General features: G+C 46.5%; 1 protein-coding gene across 2 annotated transcripts in view; it reads left to right on the top strand.

The window, feature by feature from the left end:
* Nucleotides 1-19,871, top strand: part of VTCN1 (V-set domain containing T cell activation inhibitor 1) — a 49,953-nt gene that overhangs the window by 22,086 nt on the left and 7,996 nt on the right. For both annotated transcript variants that reach the window (XM_033091932.1, XM_033091931.1), the window contains exons 2-3: nt 8,253-8,317; nt 17,956-18,303. In XM_033091932.1, the coding sequence (XP_032947823.1) occupies nt 8,253-8,317; nt 17,956-18,303 (413 nt within the window). The remainder of the gene's footprint in view (nt 1-8,252; nt 8,318-17,955; nt 18,304-19,871) is intronic.

Below are 19,871 nucleotides of genomic sequence, written 5' to 3'. Positions count from 1 at the left end.
CCAGAAACGCTTCCTGGCCCACATCTGTGCCTCAGCGGTCACTCAGCCCTGCTCGTACACACACGTCCCCACGGTCCATGATACGAAACGGCGGTCTCGGGCCAGTCGCAGAGAGCTAGCTGGCTTGGTTGGAAAGCGTCCCTGTACACGGAATCGCAATCAAACCTCCAAGGACTTTCACCGACTGGCTTCGTTTCTTCCTGAGTGATGGAGAATAGACCCATATGGCACCGTTCAAATTTTGAAATGATCACTGTTACATTTAGACTTCACCAAATTAAACTACCCTAGTTTCTTCAACTATTCTTCAAAAAACATGTCTTCTAATCACATCATCACACTGGTCCCGCTTCTGCTAGATCAATGGTTCTCCACCGGGATGACGTGCCTGGAGATATTTTAGGCTGTCACAAGAGGAATAGGTGCTACTGGTATCTAGAAGGTGGAGGCCAGAGATGCTGCTGAACGTCTACAATGTACAGAAGAGCCCGTAGGAGTCAGTAGTGCTGAGCTTGAGACACCCTGTCCGAAATATACACTTGAATCAGTGTTCTTCCTAAAGTCTGTGCCAAAAACGTGCAAAGAGGAGTGTCAGGTAACATTGTCGTTGTACTGTCATTACTTGCCTATTCAATTAGCCTAAAACTCTGGTCGCTTGTAGTTAGCGGTCAGTTAAAGCCCCCTTTCCCGTGTCGCCGCTAGGCCAGGGACGGCACACATAGGGCCTGCACGCTCACTGAGAAATCACTCATCAGTGGTGGCATTCTCTCCTGCTGAGCCCGGAGGCAGCCCTGCAATCTTTCCAGCACAATATCCTATGCCACCACTGTCAATCATTCAAAAGGGCCTGGCGTATAAGATGAAGTCTACTTGCTGGTCGTGTCTCCTTGGTTTTATGTCACTGGGGCCCAGGTATGATGGAATCCTGTGGCCTGTGCACTGGAGGTCCCCCCATAAGACTGGGCCGCCGTCCTTAGTGGCAGCTGAAAAGAAGACATGATGCCTGAACCTGATACACAAGAGCACGCATGTCTCTTCTGTGCGTTTCCCAAGCATGAGCCTTTTCCAACGCACTACGGCAGGCCATCCGCGGTCACTGAAGCAGAGCAGACAGAGAAGGGCTGGCCAGGAAGGAGGCCCTCGCTTCCACACTCTTCTCAAGCGCCATGGAGCAGTTCCCACCTCTTTGTCAGTTTCTTCCCAACCCTCCACTTACCCTTTTTGATGCTCACGGTCTTGGTCCCCTGGATCAACGCTGGCCTTAATTTTACCAATTTAAAGAGATGAAGGAGAGGAAGGAGAGATTGGGAAACATTCTCTACAGCCGGGATTCTTCAGGGAAAAGAAACAACTGAGTAGACAACAATCTAAGTTTCTCATAAACCTGAAAGCCATCCTAATCAATATCTACAAAGTGATTACGTAATTTTACCCTGAAGCCCAATGCCCTGTCCCACACAGTGTTTAAAAATCATTCCTTTGCTCCTTTATGGGGGGAAAAAAGAGCGAGAGACAGAAACTGTTTGCATCGGCTGAAATAAATGCCTTCAATTTCAGCATTCCTTCATAAACCTAGTCACTTTGTTAGTTTACAGACAAAGTAATATATCTGATTTATTCAAAGACTTACTTCATTTACTCAACTATTCTGCTTGGTATATTTAATTTGAAAGTAGAATCTATTCAGATTAATCACACGTGTGCTAACTTAATCTACTTTTCAGAGCTTTAGTCATTTATCAGTTACACAAGTGGAAGGAAGCTGACGGTCTATAGGGAACGTGGTACCTCTCAGTGGTGTCCGTATTTGAGGAGGAAGCAGAAACTCGAGTGTCCTGTACACCACTGGGTAGCAGATCCAAGAAGCCCTGGTTTTCAGAGATGGAGCCAGAGGAGATCCGCAGACGCGGGGACGAGGGGAGCCTTCTGAACTTGTGGCCTCCTGCCACATGGGACTTTTTCCAGAAGTATGGCTCTTGGGAACCCAGGCTCACAAGTTGGACTCCCTGGGTTTGAGACCTGGCTCTCCCACTTGCCAGCTGTGAGAGCTTGGTCAGTTACTTAAGCTAAGCCTCGGTTTCCCCACATGTAAACAGTGGTGCCTACCTCATAGCATTGTTGTAAGAATGACTGAGACACTGTGTATTGAGCGTTGGCACACAGGACGTGCCCAGCAAGCATTAGCTGTTGTTGTATCACCCTCAGGGACCTCAGTTGGATACAATGAAAGTTTGTCCTTAGGAGAGAGGTATTTCTATCCTCGTTTATTTCTTGGTCATTCAATGATACAGTCTGTCTGCTGCAATATATGTATCCATAGCACCAATGAGCTCACACGCGGTTGGCAAATAGGGGAATGATGACAACACAGAATGGAAGTCCTGTTGGTTCACGTCATTTTCCCCAAGGCAAGGGGAGCTGGCGTAGCAGAGGAGAATGACAACACCTGAAGGGCTCGGTGTGGTGTGGCTTTCGGCTCTTTTTCGCTTTAGATTTTAAATGAACACCTGCCCTGGAGCTCCGTCCCCAGAGAAGCATACCTGGCCTTGGACATCCCAGCTGGCACCTCCTCTGTGCCCACTGTCACAGCACCTTCACCGGCTCACAGCACCCTAAGTCAGAGTTTCTGCTCAACTGTTTCTGTGCATTTTTAATGTCCCCTGAAGCGGCTCTGGTCCTACCAAGCTGCCTGCTTTGGTTGTCCAAGTTACGTCCTGCAGTTCCAATTACAGATCCATCACAAAGTCTCAGGTTTCCAGGGCTCTGCCCCAAACCTTGTTGTTTCCCATAAGCCCCGTTACCTTTTCTAGAATGTGAGGTTTATCAGGAACACATGTCATTTCTGAACAGAAATGCTGTGGAAAGCGGCAGCAGCCGGGGCAGAGACGTGTACAGGGACTGAACAAGGCCATCCTGGGGTCGCTTGGATCGCGTGCTAGGACCCCAGGTTGCCAGGCTGGCCCCTCCCCTAGAAGGCTCTGCGTTCTGCGGCCCCAGAAAGCACTTTTTCCCAGCCCTCAGGACTACCATGTGCTCCCTGGGCTCTGACCCCACCCAGGGCAGCAGAAATAACCACTTTTCTCTGTGTTTCTGCCCTGGAGTGCAGCAACGTGAATCAGCTAAATCTATTCCTGAATAAAACTTTTCTCTTTGCTGTCTTTGAAACTTGATCATGGAGTCTCCTTATTTCTCTCAGATTCAAATACTTGCTACCTCCCTAGAGTTCCTGTGAGAATGTATTCCTCTCTTTACTGAAGCCCCAACCGCACTCTGTCTTGTGTAATTACTGTGGTGTGTGTGAGTGTGTGTGTGTGTGTGTGTGTGTGTCCGTGTGTGCTGTATGTGCATGGGGGAGGGTGTTTTACGTTAGTCACACTATAAGCTCCTTATGTTTACTTCCTGTCTGTATTTCCTCCATATTGCCCAGTACAATGTCTTTCACATAGTAAGTACTTAAAAAATGTTCACTAAATGAACGAATCCCCCAAAGCATTGGCTTACATCCGGGCCCTTTTGTAAGGAATGTCTAACAACTGTGCACTGTGAATGCCAAGGCAGTGGTTAGAAGACAGTTTCACCTTAAAAATTCCCTGTAGCCTACTGGTTGGAAATTATTCTGGGGAAGTAAGAACGAAAAAGCAATGTAAAAGCACCTTACGTGAAATACTTTGTTCGTCTTTTTAAAAAAACTAAGAAGCAGCAGCCAGGAATTATTTAATTTGGCGACTCTGACAGTTCCTGATTCTTTTTTCAAGGACCTGGAGGGTGAGCTGTTTCCCGAGGGAAGACGGTTTCAGAGCAAACCTCCAGGTGATTCCTGCTCAGCTAGGAAACTCGCTGACCGATGGCTAGGGATGGATGGACAGCAGGGTTCTGCTTCCACAGCAGGGGGGGTATATGGGCCTTGGGGGGGGGAAGGGCTCAGCTGCTTTGACTGAAACGCCCAACCTCCACTGTCCCCTTCCCGTTGATAAGTGTCCAGGTACCTGCTGAGTGTCCTTGCTGGCCAGCCCCCCCTTGGAGAGGGTGGGGGACAGCAGATGTGAAGGCCTGTGGCAGGGAATCTATGACGGTTCAATGTGGCTGGAGTAGGATCCCAGGGACGTGTGGGGAGAGCGGGCGAGAACCCCTTCGAAAGGCACTGTGGGCTTCATCAGAGAGTGGATTTCTATCGTGGGAGAAATGGGGAGGCCCCTGACGTTTTATGCAGAGGCCCACTGCGGTCAGCTGTGTAATCATTATTGCCAACAGCTCAGGAGCGGACCCAAGGATAGACCCACAACAATCTCCATCAGCACCACCAAGGAGACATCTTTTAAGTTAGAAACATGTGCTTGTTCTATACCCATAGCAGAAGAACGAGAACAGCTAACAATTACTGACGCTTCCTACGGGCCAGGTGCTATTCTAAATGTTTTTTTTTAAAAATGTGTTAACTCAGTCTTCACAAGATGGAGACCTAAGGCCACACGATTAGTAAGCGGTGTTGCTGTTACTTGAAGCTATGCGAGCTGGGTCCACGAGCCAGGCTGTCTCCCCTAAGCTGCTCTTATATAGAAATCCAGAAGTCACCGCTGATTCTGGCAGTGCGAACGATGGGTTGGAGAGAGCCAGACTGGAAGCAGGGATAACTGTTAGGATAACTGTCAGGAGTGTTGCGATAATTCCCGTGAGCCACGGTGGTGACAAGAAGCAGAAAAGACAGGAGTGTCGTGTGAGGGACCCTGCTCGCTGTGCCATTCATCGTGCGAGGCGGCCTGAGGGGTCTCTAGTCCCGCTCCCCACATAAGAACGCAGGATGTGGCGAGGCCAAAAAGGGAACACCCACGGAGCCACAGGTGGCTCCACTATAGTCTCACTGGAGGCTGGAGCCACATGACCTGCAACCTGCCGTCCGCTTCTCTGCCTGCCAACCGACCGACTGACCAACCAACGCAGCCGCGACAGTTATATCAGTGGATAATTGGCTCACTGGTTACAGCTGACGGCCAACTAGTCACAGCTGACGGCTATCTACTACCCAAGCAAGCACCTTTCCACGTGAGGCCGAGAGCCTGAAAACTGCTCTCTGGGGCTCTGTCCCCACAGGAGGGTTATGAGAAAAAGTAAAAAGATAACAGGACTTGATGATTCAAACAAATGAGAAAATGCACATTGAACACTTAGCACCACGCCTGGTTCATGCTCTTTTTGATGTTTCAAAATACTATGATATTTTTATTATTACCAGTTGGATTATTCTCCAGGTTTGAGTCATAGTTTTTAATAATAAATTTACAGCAAATGGCTGCAAGTAAACTTTTTCTAGTGAAAAGAAATATATGAATTATGGATTATATGCAACATTTGTTGTCAAATTTGATATTAAAACAACCCTTTCGTATTAGTTTGATAAGGCTGCTGTAACAAAGTACCACAGAGCGGGTGGCTTAAATAACTGAAGTGTATTGTCTCATAATTCTGGAGACCAGCAGTCGAGGTGACAGCAGGGCTGGTTCCTTCAGCCCTGGGGTATGTAAGGGAGAATCTGTTCCAGGCCTCTCCCCGAGTTTCTGGGGGTTTGCTTTCAATCTTTGGTGTTCCTTGGTGTGGGGACAGAGCCAGGAGTGCAGTTTCCAGGCTCTCGGACTCACGTGGAAAGGTGCTCACTCAGGTAGTAAATGGCCATCACCTGTGATTGGATGGCCATCAGCTGTGGCTAGTTGGCCGTCAGCTGTAACCAGTGAGCCATTGGCCACTAATATAACTGCTGTGGCTACGCTAGCAAAAAATGGGGGCTAGCAAGAAGACGGTTGAGCTAGCAAGAGCGGATTGCAGTTAGCAAGTTGGGTTGGTTGGCAGAGAAGCAGACGGCAGGTTGCAGATCGTGTGGCTCCTGCTTCCTGTGTCTCCAACCCATCTGCTAGTGAGAATATAGTGGTATGACGCCCCTACCTGTGGCTCTGTGGGTGTTCCTTTTTGGCCTCACCATGTCCTGCATTCTCATGTGGGGAACCAGACCAGAGACCCTGCGTGACACCCTGCATGACACTTGGCTTACAGATCTCAGCTTTCCTCTTCACATGGTGTTTTCCCCGTGTGTGTATCTGCATGTCTGTATCTTAATTCCCCCCTCGTCACAATGGACACCAGTCACATTGGATTAGGGGCCCACTCGATTCCAGTATGATCTTGTCTTACTTAACTCATTACATCTGCCATGATCCTATTTCCAAATGAAATCACATTTTGAGGTACTGGGGATTAGGACTTCAAAATATGAATGGCGGGGGACAGGTCACATTTCACCCCATAATACCTTTATAGCAGGTAAAGTAAGAATTACTCTTATTCCCATTTTAAAGACAAAGAAACTGAGTCTCAGAGAGATGAAGTCATTTCCACAAGGTAAGTGAATCCCTGGGTCACAAATGCAAGTCTTTTGTCAGACCCCGTGGTCAGAGGGAGCCAGACAGTACCTCCTGCTGTGAGTTTGTCTAGCTGTTCTCACACACGTGGACCAGTAATAACTGAGGCTGCACCGAGGTGGGTAAAGAGAGGACAAGTGCTCAAATGTGGCCTCCTTCTGGAATCAGTCGCAGATGCCTATTATCGTGTTTCCCCGGAAATAAGACCTAGCCGGACCATCAGCTCTAATGCGTCTTTTGGGGCAAAAATGAATACAAGACCTGGTCTTACATTATATTATGTAATACAGGGTCTTATAGTAAAATAAGACCTGGTCTTACATTATATTATGTAATACAGGGTCTTATAGTAAAATAAGACCGGGTCTTATATTCATTTTTGCTCCAAAAGATGCATTAGAGCTGATGGTCCAGCTAGGTCTTCCTTTCGGGGAAACACGGTATTGAAAGCTTCATCCTGCTTATTCCATTGCTGCCCCATGGCTGCCCCTCATGAGGACTCGACCGCCAGGGGAACTGTTTACTTAAATGGTGTCTCGTGTGTCTGCTGTTTCTCCCTGCTGGGTCCACCCCGAGCCAAGGGGACCGGGTACAGTGAACCTACTCAGGGCAGAAAGTAAACACCCCCGTGCTTCCCTTCTCTCTCTGCAGCGTCATTCTTTGCCTGTCTGCGCCTTTCTTTTGTCCTGCATACTGAGTGCGGGTGTGGGAGTGCGGCCCAGGAGACCTGCCTGATGCCTTCTGCAGCAGGGCAGGCAGCCGTGGGCACGCGTCCCAGGAACTGCTCTGTCCACACACCAGCTCTGACCTGCACCTTCTGTTCTGCCTCAGTCGCTCTCACGAGCTAAAGCTGGTGTCCCCTGGGCTCCCCTGGAAATAGAGGATGGACACACCCCAGGCGTTTGAGCCCCCACCCTTGCGCGGCAGTGGGGGAAGCAGTCCAGTGCGGATTCCAGAGATGGATTCTGATGCCTGCTCTGCCTCTCACCGAGCATGTGATGTTAGGGACGGTGCCCTGCCTCCCCGGCATTTCGTCGTCTGTAAAACGGAGGCAACAAATCTGTTTACCTCTCAAGGTCGTCACACGGGCAAAGGATAGAATCCATAAATGGTGCCAGGAACAAGTCTGCCACGTAATTCTAGCACTCCGTAAATACAAGCAGTACTTCCTTGTTTATTTCCCAAATGTCATTTGTTGATCTGTTCGCTGAAAACTGGCAGGATCCATATCAAGAAACTAACAGTGGTTATGTCTGGATGATGGCATTTTTGTTTATTTGTATTTTCTAAACGCTCTGTAATAAATACAGATTACTTTTTTAATAAGGGACAGTAAGCTCCCGTTGAAGACATATGGGGTGCAGTGGACTAGGGGTGAGCAGGTACCAAGTGGGGACAACACACTGTCCTTAGCGGAGTTTAAAATCTACGGAAGGAGGCAGAACGGGTAAACTGAGGATGGAAGGAGGAGGGACGGTCGTGCTCAGGGCAGGCTGAGTGTGGCACCAGGCCCCCTCAGGGGGCACCTGCCATTACAGAGGCCACCAGTTTTGCCCCAACAGTCTTTCTACATGGTCTTCCCTGATCTGGAAATAGGAAAGTAAGACGACACACACAGTCAGAGAGAAGGGCCACCCCTTTCATCCCTCCGGGTGCCGCAGGATGACGGGCGTAGGATTGCTGAGATTCCTTTCTGCCGTGCCCATTTCTAGGAAGGGGCTTATGTTGAGGAAAACGTTGAGATGCTTCATGCAGCTACTCTTACAAATGGCAGCTAGGAGCCCGGGCGGCAACTCGGCACGGTCAGTGGCATGAAGTAACTTCCTGTTCCTCTCTCTCCCTCAGCGTAATCAGCATCATCATTATTCTGGCGGGAGCGATCGCACTTATCATCGGTTTCGGGATTTCAGGTACGTGGTTTCTCGCCTTACCACGATCCCCTCACCCCGCACCATTCCGCCCCCGATCAGGGTGGCAGGAGGAAAAGGGCACAGGTCTCGGACCCAGAAAGCCTCAGAGCAGAGCACTGGTTCGTCTACTCACTGACTGTGTTCTCCCCACATTAGCCATTTAACGCCCTGGGCCCCCGTTTCCTCATTTTAGAGAGTGGAGGAGATAATGTCTGCGTCACCCGTCACCTGGTAGTTGAGAGAATCAGATGGACCGTTTATCAGGGGGTTCTATCTACCAGACAGCGCTCAAGGTATCATTCGGCGTCAAAGGTCAAGTGCTGGGGCTGAGCCACTCTAGCAATGATTGACCTGGGTGGATGACGTCTTTGCAATGAAACTTCCGCTGAAGTGTTAAAGAATATCAAGTCTTCGGACAAAGGGGTCTTGGGTGAAGAGAATACTGGCCATGACTGTTGTTCCGTGTAGGAAACAGTTGCCACTGAGGCATGGATGGTGACTTTCTGAATGCAGCTACCTGATACCACTTGCAAGGAATAGTCTTCTCTCTCCTCTTCTGTGTAGACTTGTGTCTCAGAAGCGTCTATTATGGATGCCACATGAATTGAGACACTGGGTGAGTTAGGCCAGCAGCTGTCTTCTCTGAGGCACGTGTTTTTTTTTTTTTTGCTCTGTTTCCCTTAAGCTGCCTGACTCAGGCCAACACATTTATTTTAACTTCGTCTGTGGCCAAAGCTGTCGCTTTGTAACTTTTGTTTCACAGCTTCCGTTGTCTTTTCTGTCACTCTCCCCCAGTGTGTGTGGGGGGAGGGGGCCGACGGGGGGGGGTGCTGCCGTTGAATAGTGGTGTCAAGGCCTAAATGAAGAAAACTCACTGTAGATGTGTTTGCCTAGAAAAGACTTAGGGGCACTTTCTCACTTCCTTTATTATCAAAAACATATATTTGGTCTTCCATCCATTTTTCTATTGGATTGTCTTTTTGATTTGGAGGAATTATGTCTTCTGGATGCAATTTGGTTATATGTATTTCAAGATCTCTTCTACTCTATGGCTTGCTTTTTCACTCTCTTAATGTCTTAATTTTAACATAGTTCAACATATCAATCTTTTTCTTTATACCTGGAGCTTTCAGTCACTTGTTTGGTTACGGAGTCTTTACCTATGCCAAGGTCATGAAGATTTTCTTTTAAGCTATCTTGCAGACGTTTTTACCTTTCACATTTACATCTACGAACCATCTAGAATTACTTTTGTGCCTGGTGAAAGACGGTTGTCAAGATTCACTTGTTCCCTGTGGCTATCCAGCTGACCCAGCACCATTCACTGAAAACACTGTCCTTCCACCATTTCTCGCCACGGCCATTTTGTCATAAATCAAGTATCCAAATGTGTGTGGATCTGTTTCTGAAATCACTATCATTCTGATATTCTTTTATAATTTGTTTTCTCTTCATGTTCCTTTCTCTTTTTTCCTATTCCTAATGTTGAGCGTTTTTATCTGTCTGTCTCTTTTTCTCTTTCTCGTCTTCAAACAGATTTACAACGCGTTATTAGTGTCATTTGCATTGTGGTAGTTTTGAAAGAACCAGGTTTTAGTTTTAGTTTTCCTTTCCTCTGATTGTTTACCTATTTAATTAATGTTAGCTTTTATCTTTACTAATGTCCCTTTTTCTGCTTTGTTTTCCTATTTTTGTATTCTTTTTATATCTTAAAACAAGTACTTCACAAAATACTATGTCCAGAAAGCCAATAAACTGCTTTGAAGTAGGTATTGCCCTTCAGCTTCCCAAAGTGATTTACCAGTTTGCTCTTCTCCAGAAGTGTGTGAGACGTCCAGGGCCCCATTTCCTCACCAACACCAGCTATGGTGGAATGTTGCTGTGATTTTCGTTTCTATTTCCTGGTGACTGAGTACATTTTCATATGAGAAAGATAATGTTGAGTGACAAAGCCAGACACAAAACTCTTCAATCTCTATAATTCCATGTATGTGAAAACAGGCAAATGACTCTGGTGTGAGAAAGTGCAACATGGCCACTACTGTGGGAAGAGTGAGAGGGTAGCCAGAAGAGGGCATTTCCAGGGGGCAGGAACGTTCTAGTTTTGGTGGTTCATGGGATGAAGTTGTCATAATTCTTCAGACTACCCAGTTATAATGTGTACACTTTTATGCATGTATATAATAATACTTCAATACACACATATTACAAGTACATTGGAAATAAAATATTTACCGGTAAAGCACATACTTTGGACTAACTTTTAAAAATATCAATGCATTTTGGTACCTTTCTTGCTAATGCTTAACTCTTCCTTAGTTGTAACTGACCCTATTGTTGATCTTATATACCACCTTGAATTAAAATCCTAGCGTTTATCTTTCACTCCAAATCTTGGTGACTAGGCTTTTTTGGGCTTAGGGCTAAATGGCTTGGCATCAGAGCACTCATGGAGTTATCTTTTGGTCGTTAGTGGCTTTAACTACCCTAGCAAGAATTTTCACATTGTCACAGCTTCCCTGCGACAGTCAAACTTGTGCTACTTAACCCTTCTCCTGTTGCATAGTTATAGCGACCTCAAGTGCTTTGGGTCAGCTCCTCCAATACAGAGGTGCCCCTTAAGTGCTTTTGGAATGGACAAGTGAATGAATGCACACAGGGGTGACTATCCAGATAAAAGCTACAGTCTCCTCGGCCCAACAATGTGCCTCCAATAATATTAAAGCCCTACCAGCAATGAAGAGGTTTCCTGCCTCCTTCCTAAGTCATGGGATGAAAGCTGGTTATTTGGATAAAATGGGCTATTTATTAGTTTAATGCTAGTTGGATTTTTCTCCATTGCCTCTATTTTAAAGACCATAATCCTTACCGGACAGTATCATGTTATCACACTTTAAATAAATTCAGTAAAATGTTAGCTGGTTTAATATACAAGATGGCGAAATTAAGCAAATGGCACCCAGCAGATGATGATATCTTTCAAACCCTTTCTATGTACGCCTCACTCTACTAAATAACCTCGCACGTATTACCTTATTTCCTGCTCACAACAAATAGGAGATAAATATTATGACTACGTCCCGATAAGAAATTTGCCCAAGGTAGCATGCAGCTAACAAGTGGCTACTGTTGGGTTTCACACCCTGGCAGATTGTTCCAGAACCCACACTCCTACCCGCCACCCTATATGTATCCACTGGGATATAACTTAACTTTCCAGAAACAGTTTTCTCACTGGTGAAACAGTCAGAGTCGTGGGAATTAAATGACAAAGTGTTTGTAAAGTGCCTGACACATGTGTGCAATAAATGGCGGCCGCTGCTATGTGTATTGATAACATCAGTGCTATGAATAATAATCTGTTATTATTAATGCGTTCATACAGCCCCTCCTAAAACTTGCCCAATTTCCTGGCCACACCAGGGCAGGCTTCCTCTGGAAGCCGCAGGATGCTGCCTCTTAATAACGGCTCCGCCTTCGGACAAGGGATGGAAGTTACGGTCTGCTCAATATGCCAGTCAGGCACGTGCTGATGGCCCCGACCCAGGAGCATTGAACAAATTGGAAAGAATCTGATTATGTTTCTTTAATTGTAGTCATCTGACAAAATAAACAGCTCTTGGCCTTTCTTACACTTGTTTTAGGGTTTGTAATTGTTTTTACTTTTACATGAGGTGAGGAGACCGTTGTAGAGGGCAGGCTCTCTACAGCAAAACACGGCAGAAAGAGCACAGGCTGCGAACCCGACGAGACTCCACGACCTGCCAGGCCCACAGCCTTAAGCGGGCCATTCAATCCCACGGAGTCTCTTCATCCTCATCCAGAAAATGGGTGTATTGATCATTTTCCCTCTCGTGGTTGTTACCAAGCTTACGAGTCACTATAAGTATTTAGCGAACTGTTCCTTTCCTCCTGGAGCTCTGATCTGTAATCTTTCCTAATGATTCCAGTGAATAATGGTTAGCGATATCACCAACTTAAGGTTTAACATGTGGCAAGTCCGGTACTATCTTCATCTCTTTGCCTGTGTTGTATCACTTAGCTCTTTCAGGGACCTGCTGAGGGAACTAGGCTTATTAGCACCCCCAGTCCACTGGTGAAAAAGCTATGGCATAAGGAAGTTAGAAAATTTGCCCGAGGACATATACCCAATGAGCGGCGGGGCGCGGCGGGATTTGAGGCCAGACGGCTGACACCTGTGCCAGGGCCTCCACACCATGGTCTGCGGCTGCTTCCCTACATCAGTCCTGGCCCAGGAGCCTTTCCCATTTCTTCTCACAGGAGCCACAGCAACCACCAACCCCGGCCTCTTCTCTGGCAAGAGTGCCCTCACTGTCTGACCCCAGGCTCCATGGGTGCCAGCTTACGCTTGTGTTTCCACCTTTACGCCATACGCTGCGGTGCCCATCTGGACAGCTGGGTTCCACTAGATACTGAGTGAGCACCTGCTGAAGACTTCCAGTATGTTCTCTAAGCTCCTGGAATCCACACAACTTGTCTCACTGAGTCATTTCAAAGGGAAGTCCACTTCCCAGGTTTTATCCAGCGGTGAGGGGCACCCCCAAATCATAATTTGTGTAAAGAATCCTTGCCTTGTTACCTGTAACCCCACTTTCCAGGCAATTCCTGCCCCAGCTAAATACTGCTCACCCGTGTGAACGAGAATGGCTCGGGGTTAGCTGGCTCCCTTTCACAGCTAGCTCCTTTCCCACGCAGACCAGAGCTGTGACAGTGAGTAGCTCTCACGGGCTGGACAATTCATGTGCAGTAAGTGACTGGGTCTTCCAACTCTACAGAAGTGTAATGGAATCTTAGAGGCCACTGAAATCCTTAAAATGTGGGTCTGTTTAAATGACCAGGATTCTACATGAGCAGACGGCGGCCTCTGAGCCATCTCCTCGAGCCCTTTGGCTCACCAGGTCACACAGGAGCCCCTGGGGGTCCACAGGCCTGGAGAGCCTATCAGAGCAGACTGCGTTTCCCAGAACACAGCTCCTTGAGCCAACATTTGTTTGCAAGTTTGTATACAGATTACTTTTTTTGTGTGAGAAGCACTATGTTTATGCTGTTGCTTGCAAATTAAATTTTATTTTAGCACTTTTAATCATCATTTGTTTACCTCACAAATAAGTATTGATTGATTGATTTCTGGGTGCCAAGCAATGGCTAGGTCCTCGGGAGTTTTTAAGTCCTCACTTGCTTTTACTCCTCCTCTTGATTTGATATGGGGAGGGTGGGATTTATTCAACGTCATATTCATTCCATCTGCCACCTCTTTAATACAAGCTGAAATTGGCTAGCGCCTGCAGCGGGGCCCTGGGGCACCCCACAGCTGCCTACTTCTAATCATTAAGTTCTAAAAGATACATTTCCACAAATTCTCCACCTTTGGGCTCAAGGCCAGCACATTAGAATTAATTCAGTCGCACAATTACCAAACTGAAATAAGTCATTACCATTTCATTCTCTCCATACACTGTGCTAATTATTTTTTTTTTCCCGAAAAGTAATTTTTCAATTCAACTTTAATGGCTCTTATAAACTCCAATCAAATTTACCCTTGCTCTCACACAGTTGCATTTGCTCCATGACTTTACTGAGAATCTGTGTATATTCATTGCCTTTTTTTTCACTGGCTCACATTTCCCCCAAATTTAGAGGTGGTAATCCTGCCACATGTTCCTTACTCCTACAATCATTTCGGACAGAACCATTGTGCCTTGATTGCTACTGAGTTCCATTAATTAATTCATTCATTCATGCATTCATTCACTCAACAACTATTATTTTGTTTTTCTCTGTAGAGATACAGCACTAGGCACTTGTCTTAGTTTGCTCGGGCTGCCATAACAAAACACCATAGACTGGGTGGCTTAAACACCAGAAATCTACTTTCTCACAGTTCTAGAGGCTAGGAAGTCACTGCAGGCGCCAGGTGGCCTCATCTGTAAGGCTTTCATCAAAGGTCCTTTGGCCTATTGAGGTGAGGGCCTCACCCTTGGAAGCCAAGCAGGCAGCCCTAATGACCTCTGAATCACCTTTAGGGATGTTCTTCCCTTTTCTGGAAGAAGAGCACATGTTCACAGCTGAATAGCTATACGGTCCAGTCCTGTAGGATCTAAGGAGTCTTTCTTAATTTTCTCGTTTTTTTCCTATCCCCTTTAGTTTCTCTGTCCCCCACTGGCAGTGTTTCCGCTGGTGTGATACCATCTCTATTCTTGGCTTCTGCTGCGGTGGCTGATTCAGGCTTTAGGTCACAATTGACGGTCTCCTGATCAGATGGCCATTCAGCCACACCCTTAGCGTTCTCTTCAGAACAACCTCCTCCGGTTCTGTAATATGGACGGCTCCTTTTTGCCTAACAATTCCTTCTTCAATTCATCTCTCTCCTCTCCCATGTCTTACTATATACAGTCAGGAGTAACCAAGCTGCCTTTTCAACACTTTGCTTATAAATCTCCTCAGCCAAATGGCCAATGTCATCACTCACCAGTTCAACCTCCCACAGAACACTAAGGCACAGTCCAGCCAAGTTCTTTGCCACTTTCTAACAACAATGGCCTTTCCTCCAGTTCCCAATAACGCATTCCTCATTCCCACCTGAAATCTCACCGGAATAGTCCTTAACATCCGTATCTCTAGCCTCTAGCCTGCCTGTCAAAATTCTTTCAGCCTTTACCCACTACCCAGCTCCAAAGCTTCCTCCCCATGCTTAGACATTTATTACAGCAGTGCCCCCACTTCTTGGTACCAAAATTCGTATTAGTCAGGGTTCTCCAGAGAAACAGAACCAATAGCGTGTGTGTGTGTGTGTGTGTGTGTGTGTATGTGTGTATGTGTATGTGTGTGTATAGAGAAAGAGGGAGAGAACGAGACAGATTTAGAAAGAACTGTCTCACATGATGAGGGAGACTGACAATTCCCACGGTCTGCCGTCAGCAAACTGGAGACCCAGATGGTTTAGTTCCAGTCTGAGTCCGAAGGCCTGAGAACCAGGACAGCCAATGATATAATTCCAGTTCGAAAGCCAGAAGGCTCAAGACCCAAGAGACAATGTTTCCGTTTGAGTCCGAGGCAGGCAAACACTGATGTCCCAACTCAACGCTTCTAGTCAGGTCTTTCAACTGATTGGATGAGGCCCAACCATCTTAGGGAGCGAGACCTGCTTTACTCCGTGTACTGATTCAAATACTAATCTCGTCCAGAAACATCTTCACAGACACCCCCAAAATGTAGACAAAATGTCTGGGTACCCTGTGCCTCAGTAAAGCTGACACGTAAAATTAATCATTGCAGCATTATAGGGATTACAAATATGATTTAAACAGTTTCTGCCCTTGAAAAGCTTACCAATGAGGCCAGGCGTAGACTTGAGACAAGGTGGAGGGAGGCAGCGGCTGTAATACAGTCAACGGGAAGTGTCAGGGAGAGTAAAGAGAGAGCCTGTTCATTGTGTCTTGGGAGAGCAGAAGAGTGTCATGCAAGGACTGCCGCCCGCACGGCCTTGAGTATAAGCAGAATTTGGGTAACTGGTGATAAAGGCGAGGAAGGAACTATATACCCTGTAGGTGCGAGATGAACAGGGGTGTGAAAACGCATTGTGTAACTGTATAACCAGGACTAGCCTGGGATGTCTCAGATATCAGTCTGCCAAGTAAAAATAACTGAAAGGCAGATTAAATGGTTAAAGGAGTGTTCAAAAAAAAAAATGCGAGGGCAGGGTATGGGGTGTGTTGCATTCGTATCACACAGCAAAACTTCATGCCCCCCTCTTTCATCTCTTCTTTCCCAACCTCCCACATGAATGGCCATGTGTGACAGCTGCTCCAGTCTCTCTTCTCCACACTCTAAAGCCCCCAAGCGTCTTCCCAGCCGGCGCACATGTGTTCCTCTGTCTCTTCTGTACTTACGATTTTTCTCCCATCAGTAGCTCTCTGTTCTTTCTCACGTGCATCCATCTCGCTTAGCTTTTCCAGGTCTATCCCTCATGCACTACCTTCATCCACTTTATAAAGGCCTAGGAGCCAATTATACAATCCCAACCCCGTATGGGCTGGGAGAGGCCAGAGAGGATATCCGTATGTCCATAATGTTTACCTCTTACATTTGAAAAATACCAAGTATTCTTTGCTTATGCATTTTTTCACCGAAAGCAGAAAATCAACAAATCACTTGATTTGAATAAACAGTACAGACTCTGGAAGAATGTAGTGGGACATAAGGCTATAATGGTAGAAATAAGGCATAAAGCAATGAGAGCTAATACGTGTGGGCATTTCCTGTGTGCCAAGCAGTATTTAGAGTTGAAGCCCATGCTGGGTTGTCTGAACTTTACTCCACAGCCCTTGGGAGCCACAGAAGGCTAGTGATTAGAAAACTAACATGTTCCGATGGTACTTTAAGACCTACCTGTAAGATTAATGCATGTAAAATAGATTGGATGGAAGCAAAGGTGAGAGGCAGGAATACCAATAGGAAGCTGAGGAACCCAGGTGAGAAGTGCTCAGCACCCATCATGTTGGACTTCTGGGGCTGGAAGAAAGAGAAGTTCGTGCAGACCATTCTAACATAAGGTCTTTGTTTAAAGGTTACGCTTAGACTGGGATGGGAACTGGACCTGAAAACCCTCAGGATCCAAGACAGCTCTGGGGACGGGGGACTCTCTTCATCTTTCTCTCATAGTGTCTGTTCTAGTCTCCTTTTAGGCTCAAAGACCCATCCTCTCCTTAGCTTCACATCCAAACCTCAGGAGCCTCTCAAGAAGATTCAGTGATTTGATTAAATCACTCCTACACGCGTCCCCAGTCAGCAGCCCCCGGTGCAGAAAGAACAGCTGGTCAACCCTTCACAGCCTGAGGGGGCTGTCAGCCGGGCAAGTGGGAACGAAGCCATGGACGGGGCTGGCACCATAATTAATATTGTACTGGTGGTATGACTGGAGAGGAGGGCGTGAGTGTCTTCTCTCTTAGGCCAAAAAACAATGTAATGAAGTACCATTCTTCATCAGGCCATGGCTAGCCAGCACTATAACCTTGGCCAACAAACTTGTCTCCTCTGTGCCTTGGTCCCCTCATCGTTCAAATGGAGATCAAAGTAAGAGCACATTAGCATTCTTCAGAATTACTAGTCAGTTAACGTGAAGTTTCGCTTCTGAGCCACTTCTGGTTAACTAAAAATAACAATGCCTCTTATATATAATTATAATTTGCAAATCAAGTTCACATCCATTTGACTGGATCCCCACCAGAACTCTTTAAGGTAGGTAAGACAGATATTTTTACTTCCATTTTTCTGAGATGCAGAGAGGTTACCTGACTCATTCAAGGTCACACACATATTAAGTGACAAAGCCAGGACCTGAATTCTCATCTTCAGACCCCAAGTCCAATGTATTTTCCTCTTGTTGCCCCTCACAGTATGGATTGGTTGGGCTCAAAAGGCTATTGTTTGTGGCAGATCTGCTGTAGCTATCAAAACTATTGCCTTCCTGCTCTTTCTATTTTCCTTATGTCTTTTTTTATGTCTCTCCTGGGCACGTATATTTCCCATTTACTACAGGAGTCTCTGTTTGGCTCTTAGGAATGAAGGTTTTGGTTGTACAAACTCCTTGGCACTGACTGTTCCTTCCTGAATTTCAGGCACACATTCCATCACAGTCACGACTCTCACCTCAGCGGGGAACCTCGGGGAGGACGGAATCCTGAGCTGCACCTTTGAACCTGACATCAAGCTGTCTGATATCGTGATACAGTGGCTAAAGGAAGGCGTCATGGGCTTGGTCCATGAGTTTAAAGAAGGCAAAGATGACCTGTCAGACCAGAATGAAATGTTCAGAGGCCGGACAGCAGTGTTTGCTGATCAAGTGAGAGTTGGCAACGCCTCCCTGAGGTTGAAAAATGTGCAACTCACAGATGCTGGCACCTACAAATGTTACATTGTCACTTCCAAAGGCAAGGGGAATGCTAACCTTGAGTACAAAACTGGAGGTAAGTCACGTTTGCAGAGAGGGAAAGGAAGTGCCAAAAGATACTGGCGGCTAAAGAACATGGTTTGCTAATGAAATGTCACGTCATTATGCTCACGAGTGACTCATCTCAGACAAGAGCCTAGAATTCTGTGAGCAGCCAGCCATCTATGTTGTCCAAGACCATTATCATAGCAGGTCTTAAAATCTTGCTTTTCAGGACTCTTAAGACTCTTCTGAATTTTCACGTGTATTCCCTGAAATATTTTGCCACAATAAATATAGTCTCTGTTATTGGAGCCTCTGGTACCACTAGTAAGAGAAGCCTAGAATCCGGCCTGAGACTTTTCTCTACGAAGCAGGCCCTAGCACAAGTCTGGAATCAGTACCTTCAGGGACTTACAACAGTAGAGCTCATTAGAGGAGAAGTTCACAGGTAATTAAATAAAACAGTTTTGTCCCATAAACTCACTAATCCTCCCCCAATGAAATCCGCCCTTCCTTACCAACTAAATTTCACATGTCTTCTGAACGCATGCACGAGGGACTCAGATACTGGAAAGAATAAAAAGATGATTAAGAAAACAAGAGAAATATGCAGAAATAAGACAAATATGTAAATATCTATAATAATTGCTAGAGTGTATCAGATGCTCTAAGAGAAGTATAGATGGACTGATTTGGGGATTCAGATGAAGAGAGACATCATATCCACAAAGGGAGCACAGGGGACAGGAAAGCCCCCATGGAGAGCGGGTGGCGTTGGAGGGGAGCCTAGAAGGAGAGGCAGACAGTAGCCTGAGGTCTCCCAGCCTGAGCTGGTCTGCACAGGCCTTTCTTGGACACCTCGTAACAAGTGTATGTAATGGTTTGAAGCACAGAGCTAGAGCCGGGCCTGGGCCAGTACAGTGGCCTGGGCAAGGCAACCCCGCTGAGTCTGTTTCTTTATCTTCAAATGGGGATTCATATGGTCACGTCAAAGGGACACTGGAGCCAACTGAAAGGGCTTCCACTGGAAACGTGAGCAGCAAAAGAAACAATACAGTATTAAATTATAACTCTAAGTATAAAATGAATACAGAGGAGTCCATATTGACATAAATACGAGAGAGATGAAAGAAATCTTTACAGATAAATTCCAGACAATGTGCGTAGGTCTCTCCCCCTCCGGGAGGTGGAGCCTAGTACATCCTCCCTCCCCACACCCGACCCAGCGTGTGTCCGACCTAGTAAAGTCCAGCTTCCGCATAAACCTGGCACACGTGTCCTCAGCCATCACAGTGACGAGTCACGTTGACAGCACGCACTCTGACATGACATGATGCGAAGGGCACGTTACTTCCTATAGTCTTCCTCGCCAAAACCCACAGCTTCAGTCTAATCATGAGGAAAACATCAGAGCAACATTCCAAGCGAGGGGCAGCCTACGAAATACCTGAGCAGCACTGCTCAAAACTGTCAAGGTGATCCAAAACACGAAAGACTGAGAAACTGTCACAGACCAGAGGCGCCCGAGAGGACGTGACAAATAAACGCAATGTGGTATTCTGGATGGGATCCTGGAGCAGAAAGAGGGCATTGGTGGAAAAA

The sequence above is a fragment of the Rhinolophus ferrumequinum genome, chromosome 22 (genome assembly GCF_004115265.2).
Source record: "Rhinolophus ferrumequinum isolate MPI-CBG mRhiFer1 chromosome 22, mRhiFer1_v1.p, whole genome shotgun sequence".
Taxonomy (NCBI): domain Eukaryota; kingdom Metazoa; phylum Chordata; class Mammalia; order Chiroptera; family Rhinolophidae; genus Rhinolophus; species Rhinolophus ferrumequinum.
Note: the sequence above shows the minus strand (reverse complement) of the source record. Positions and strands in the feature narration are given on the sequence as shown.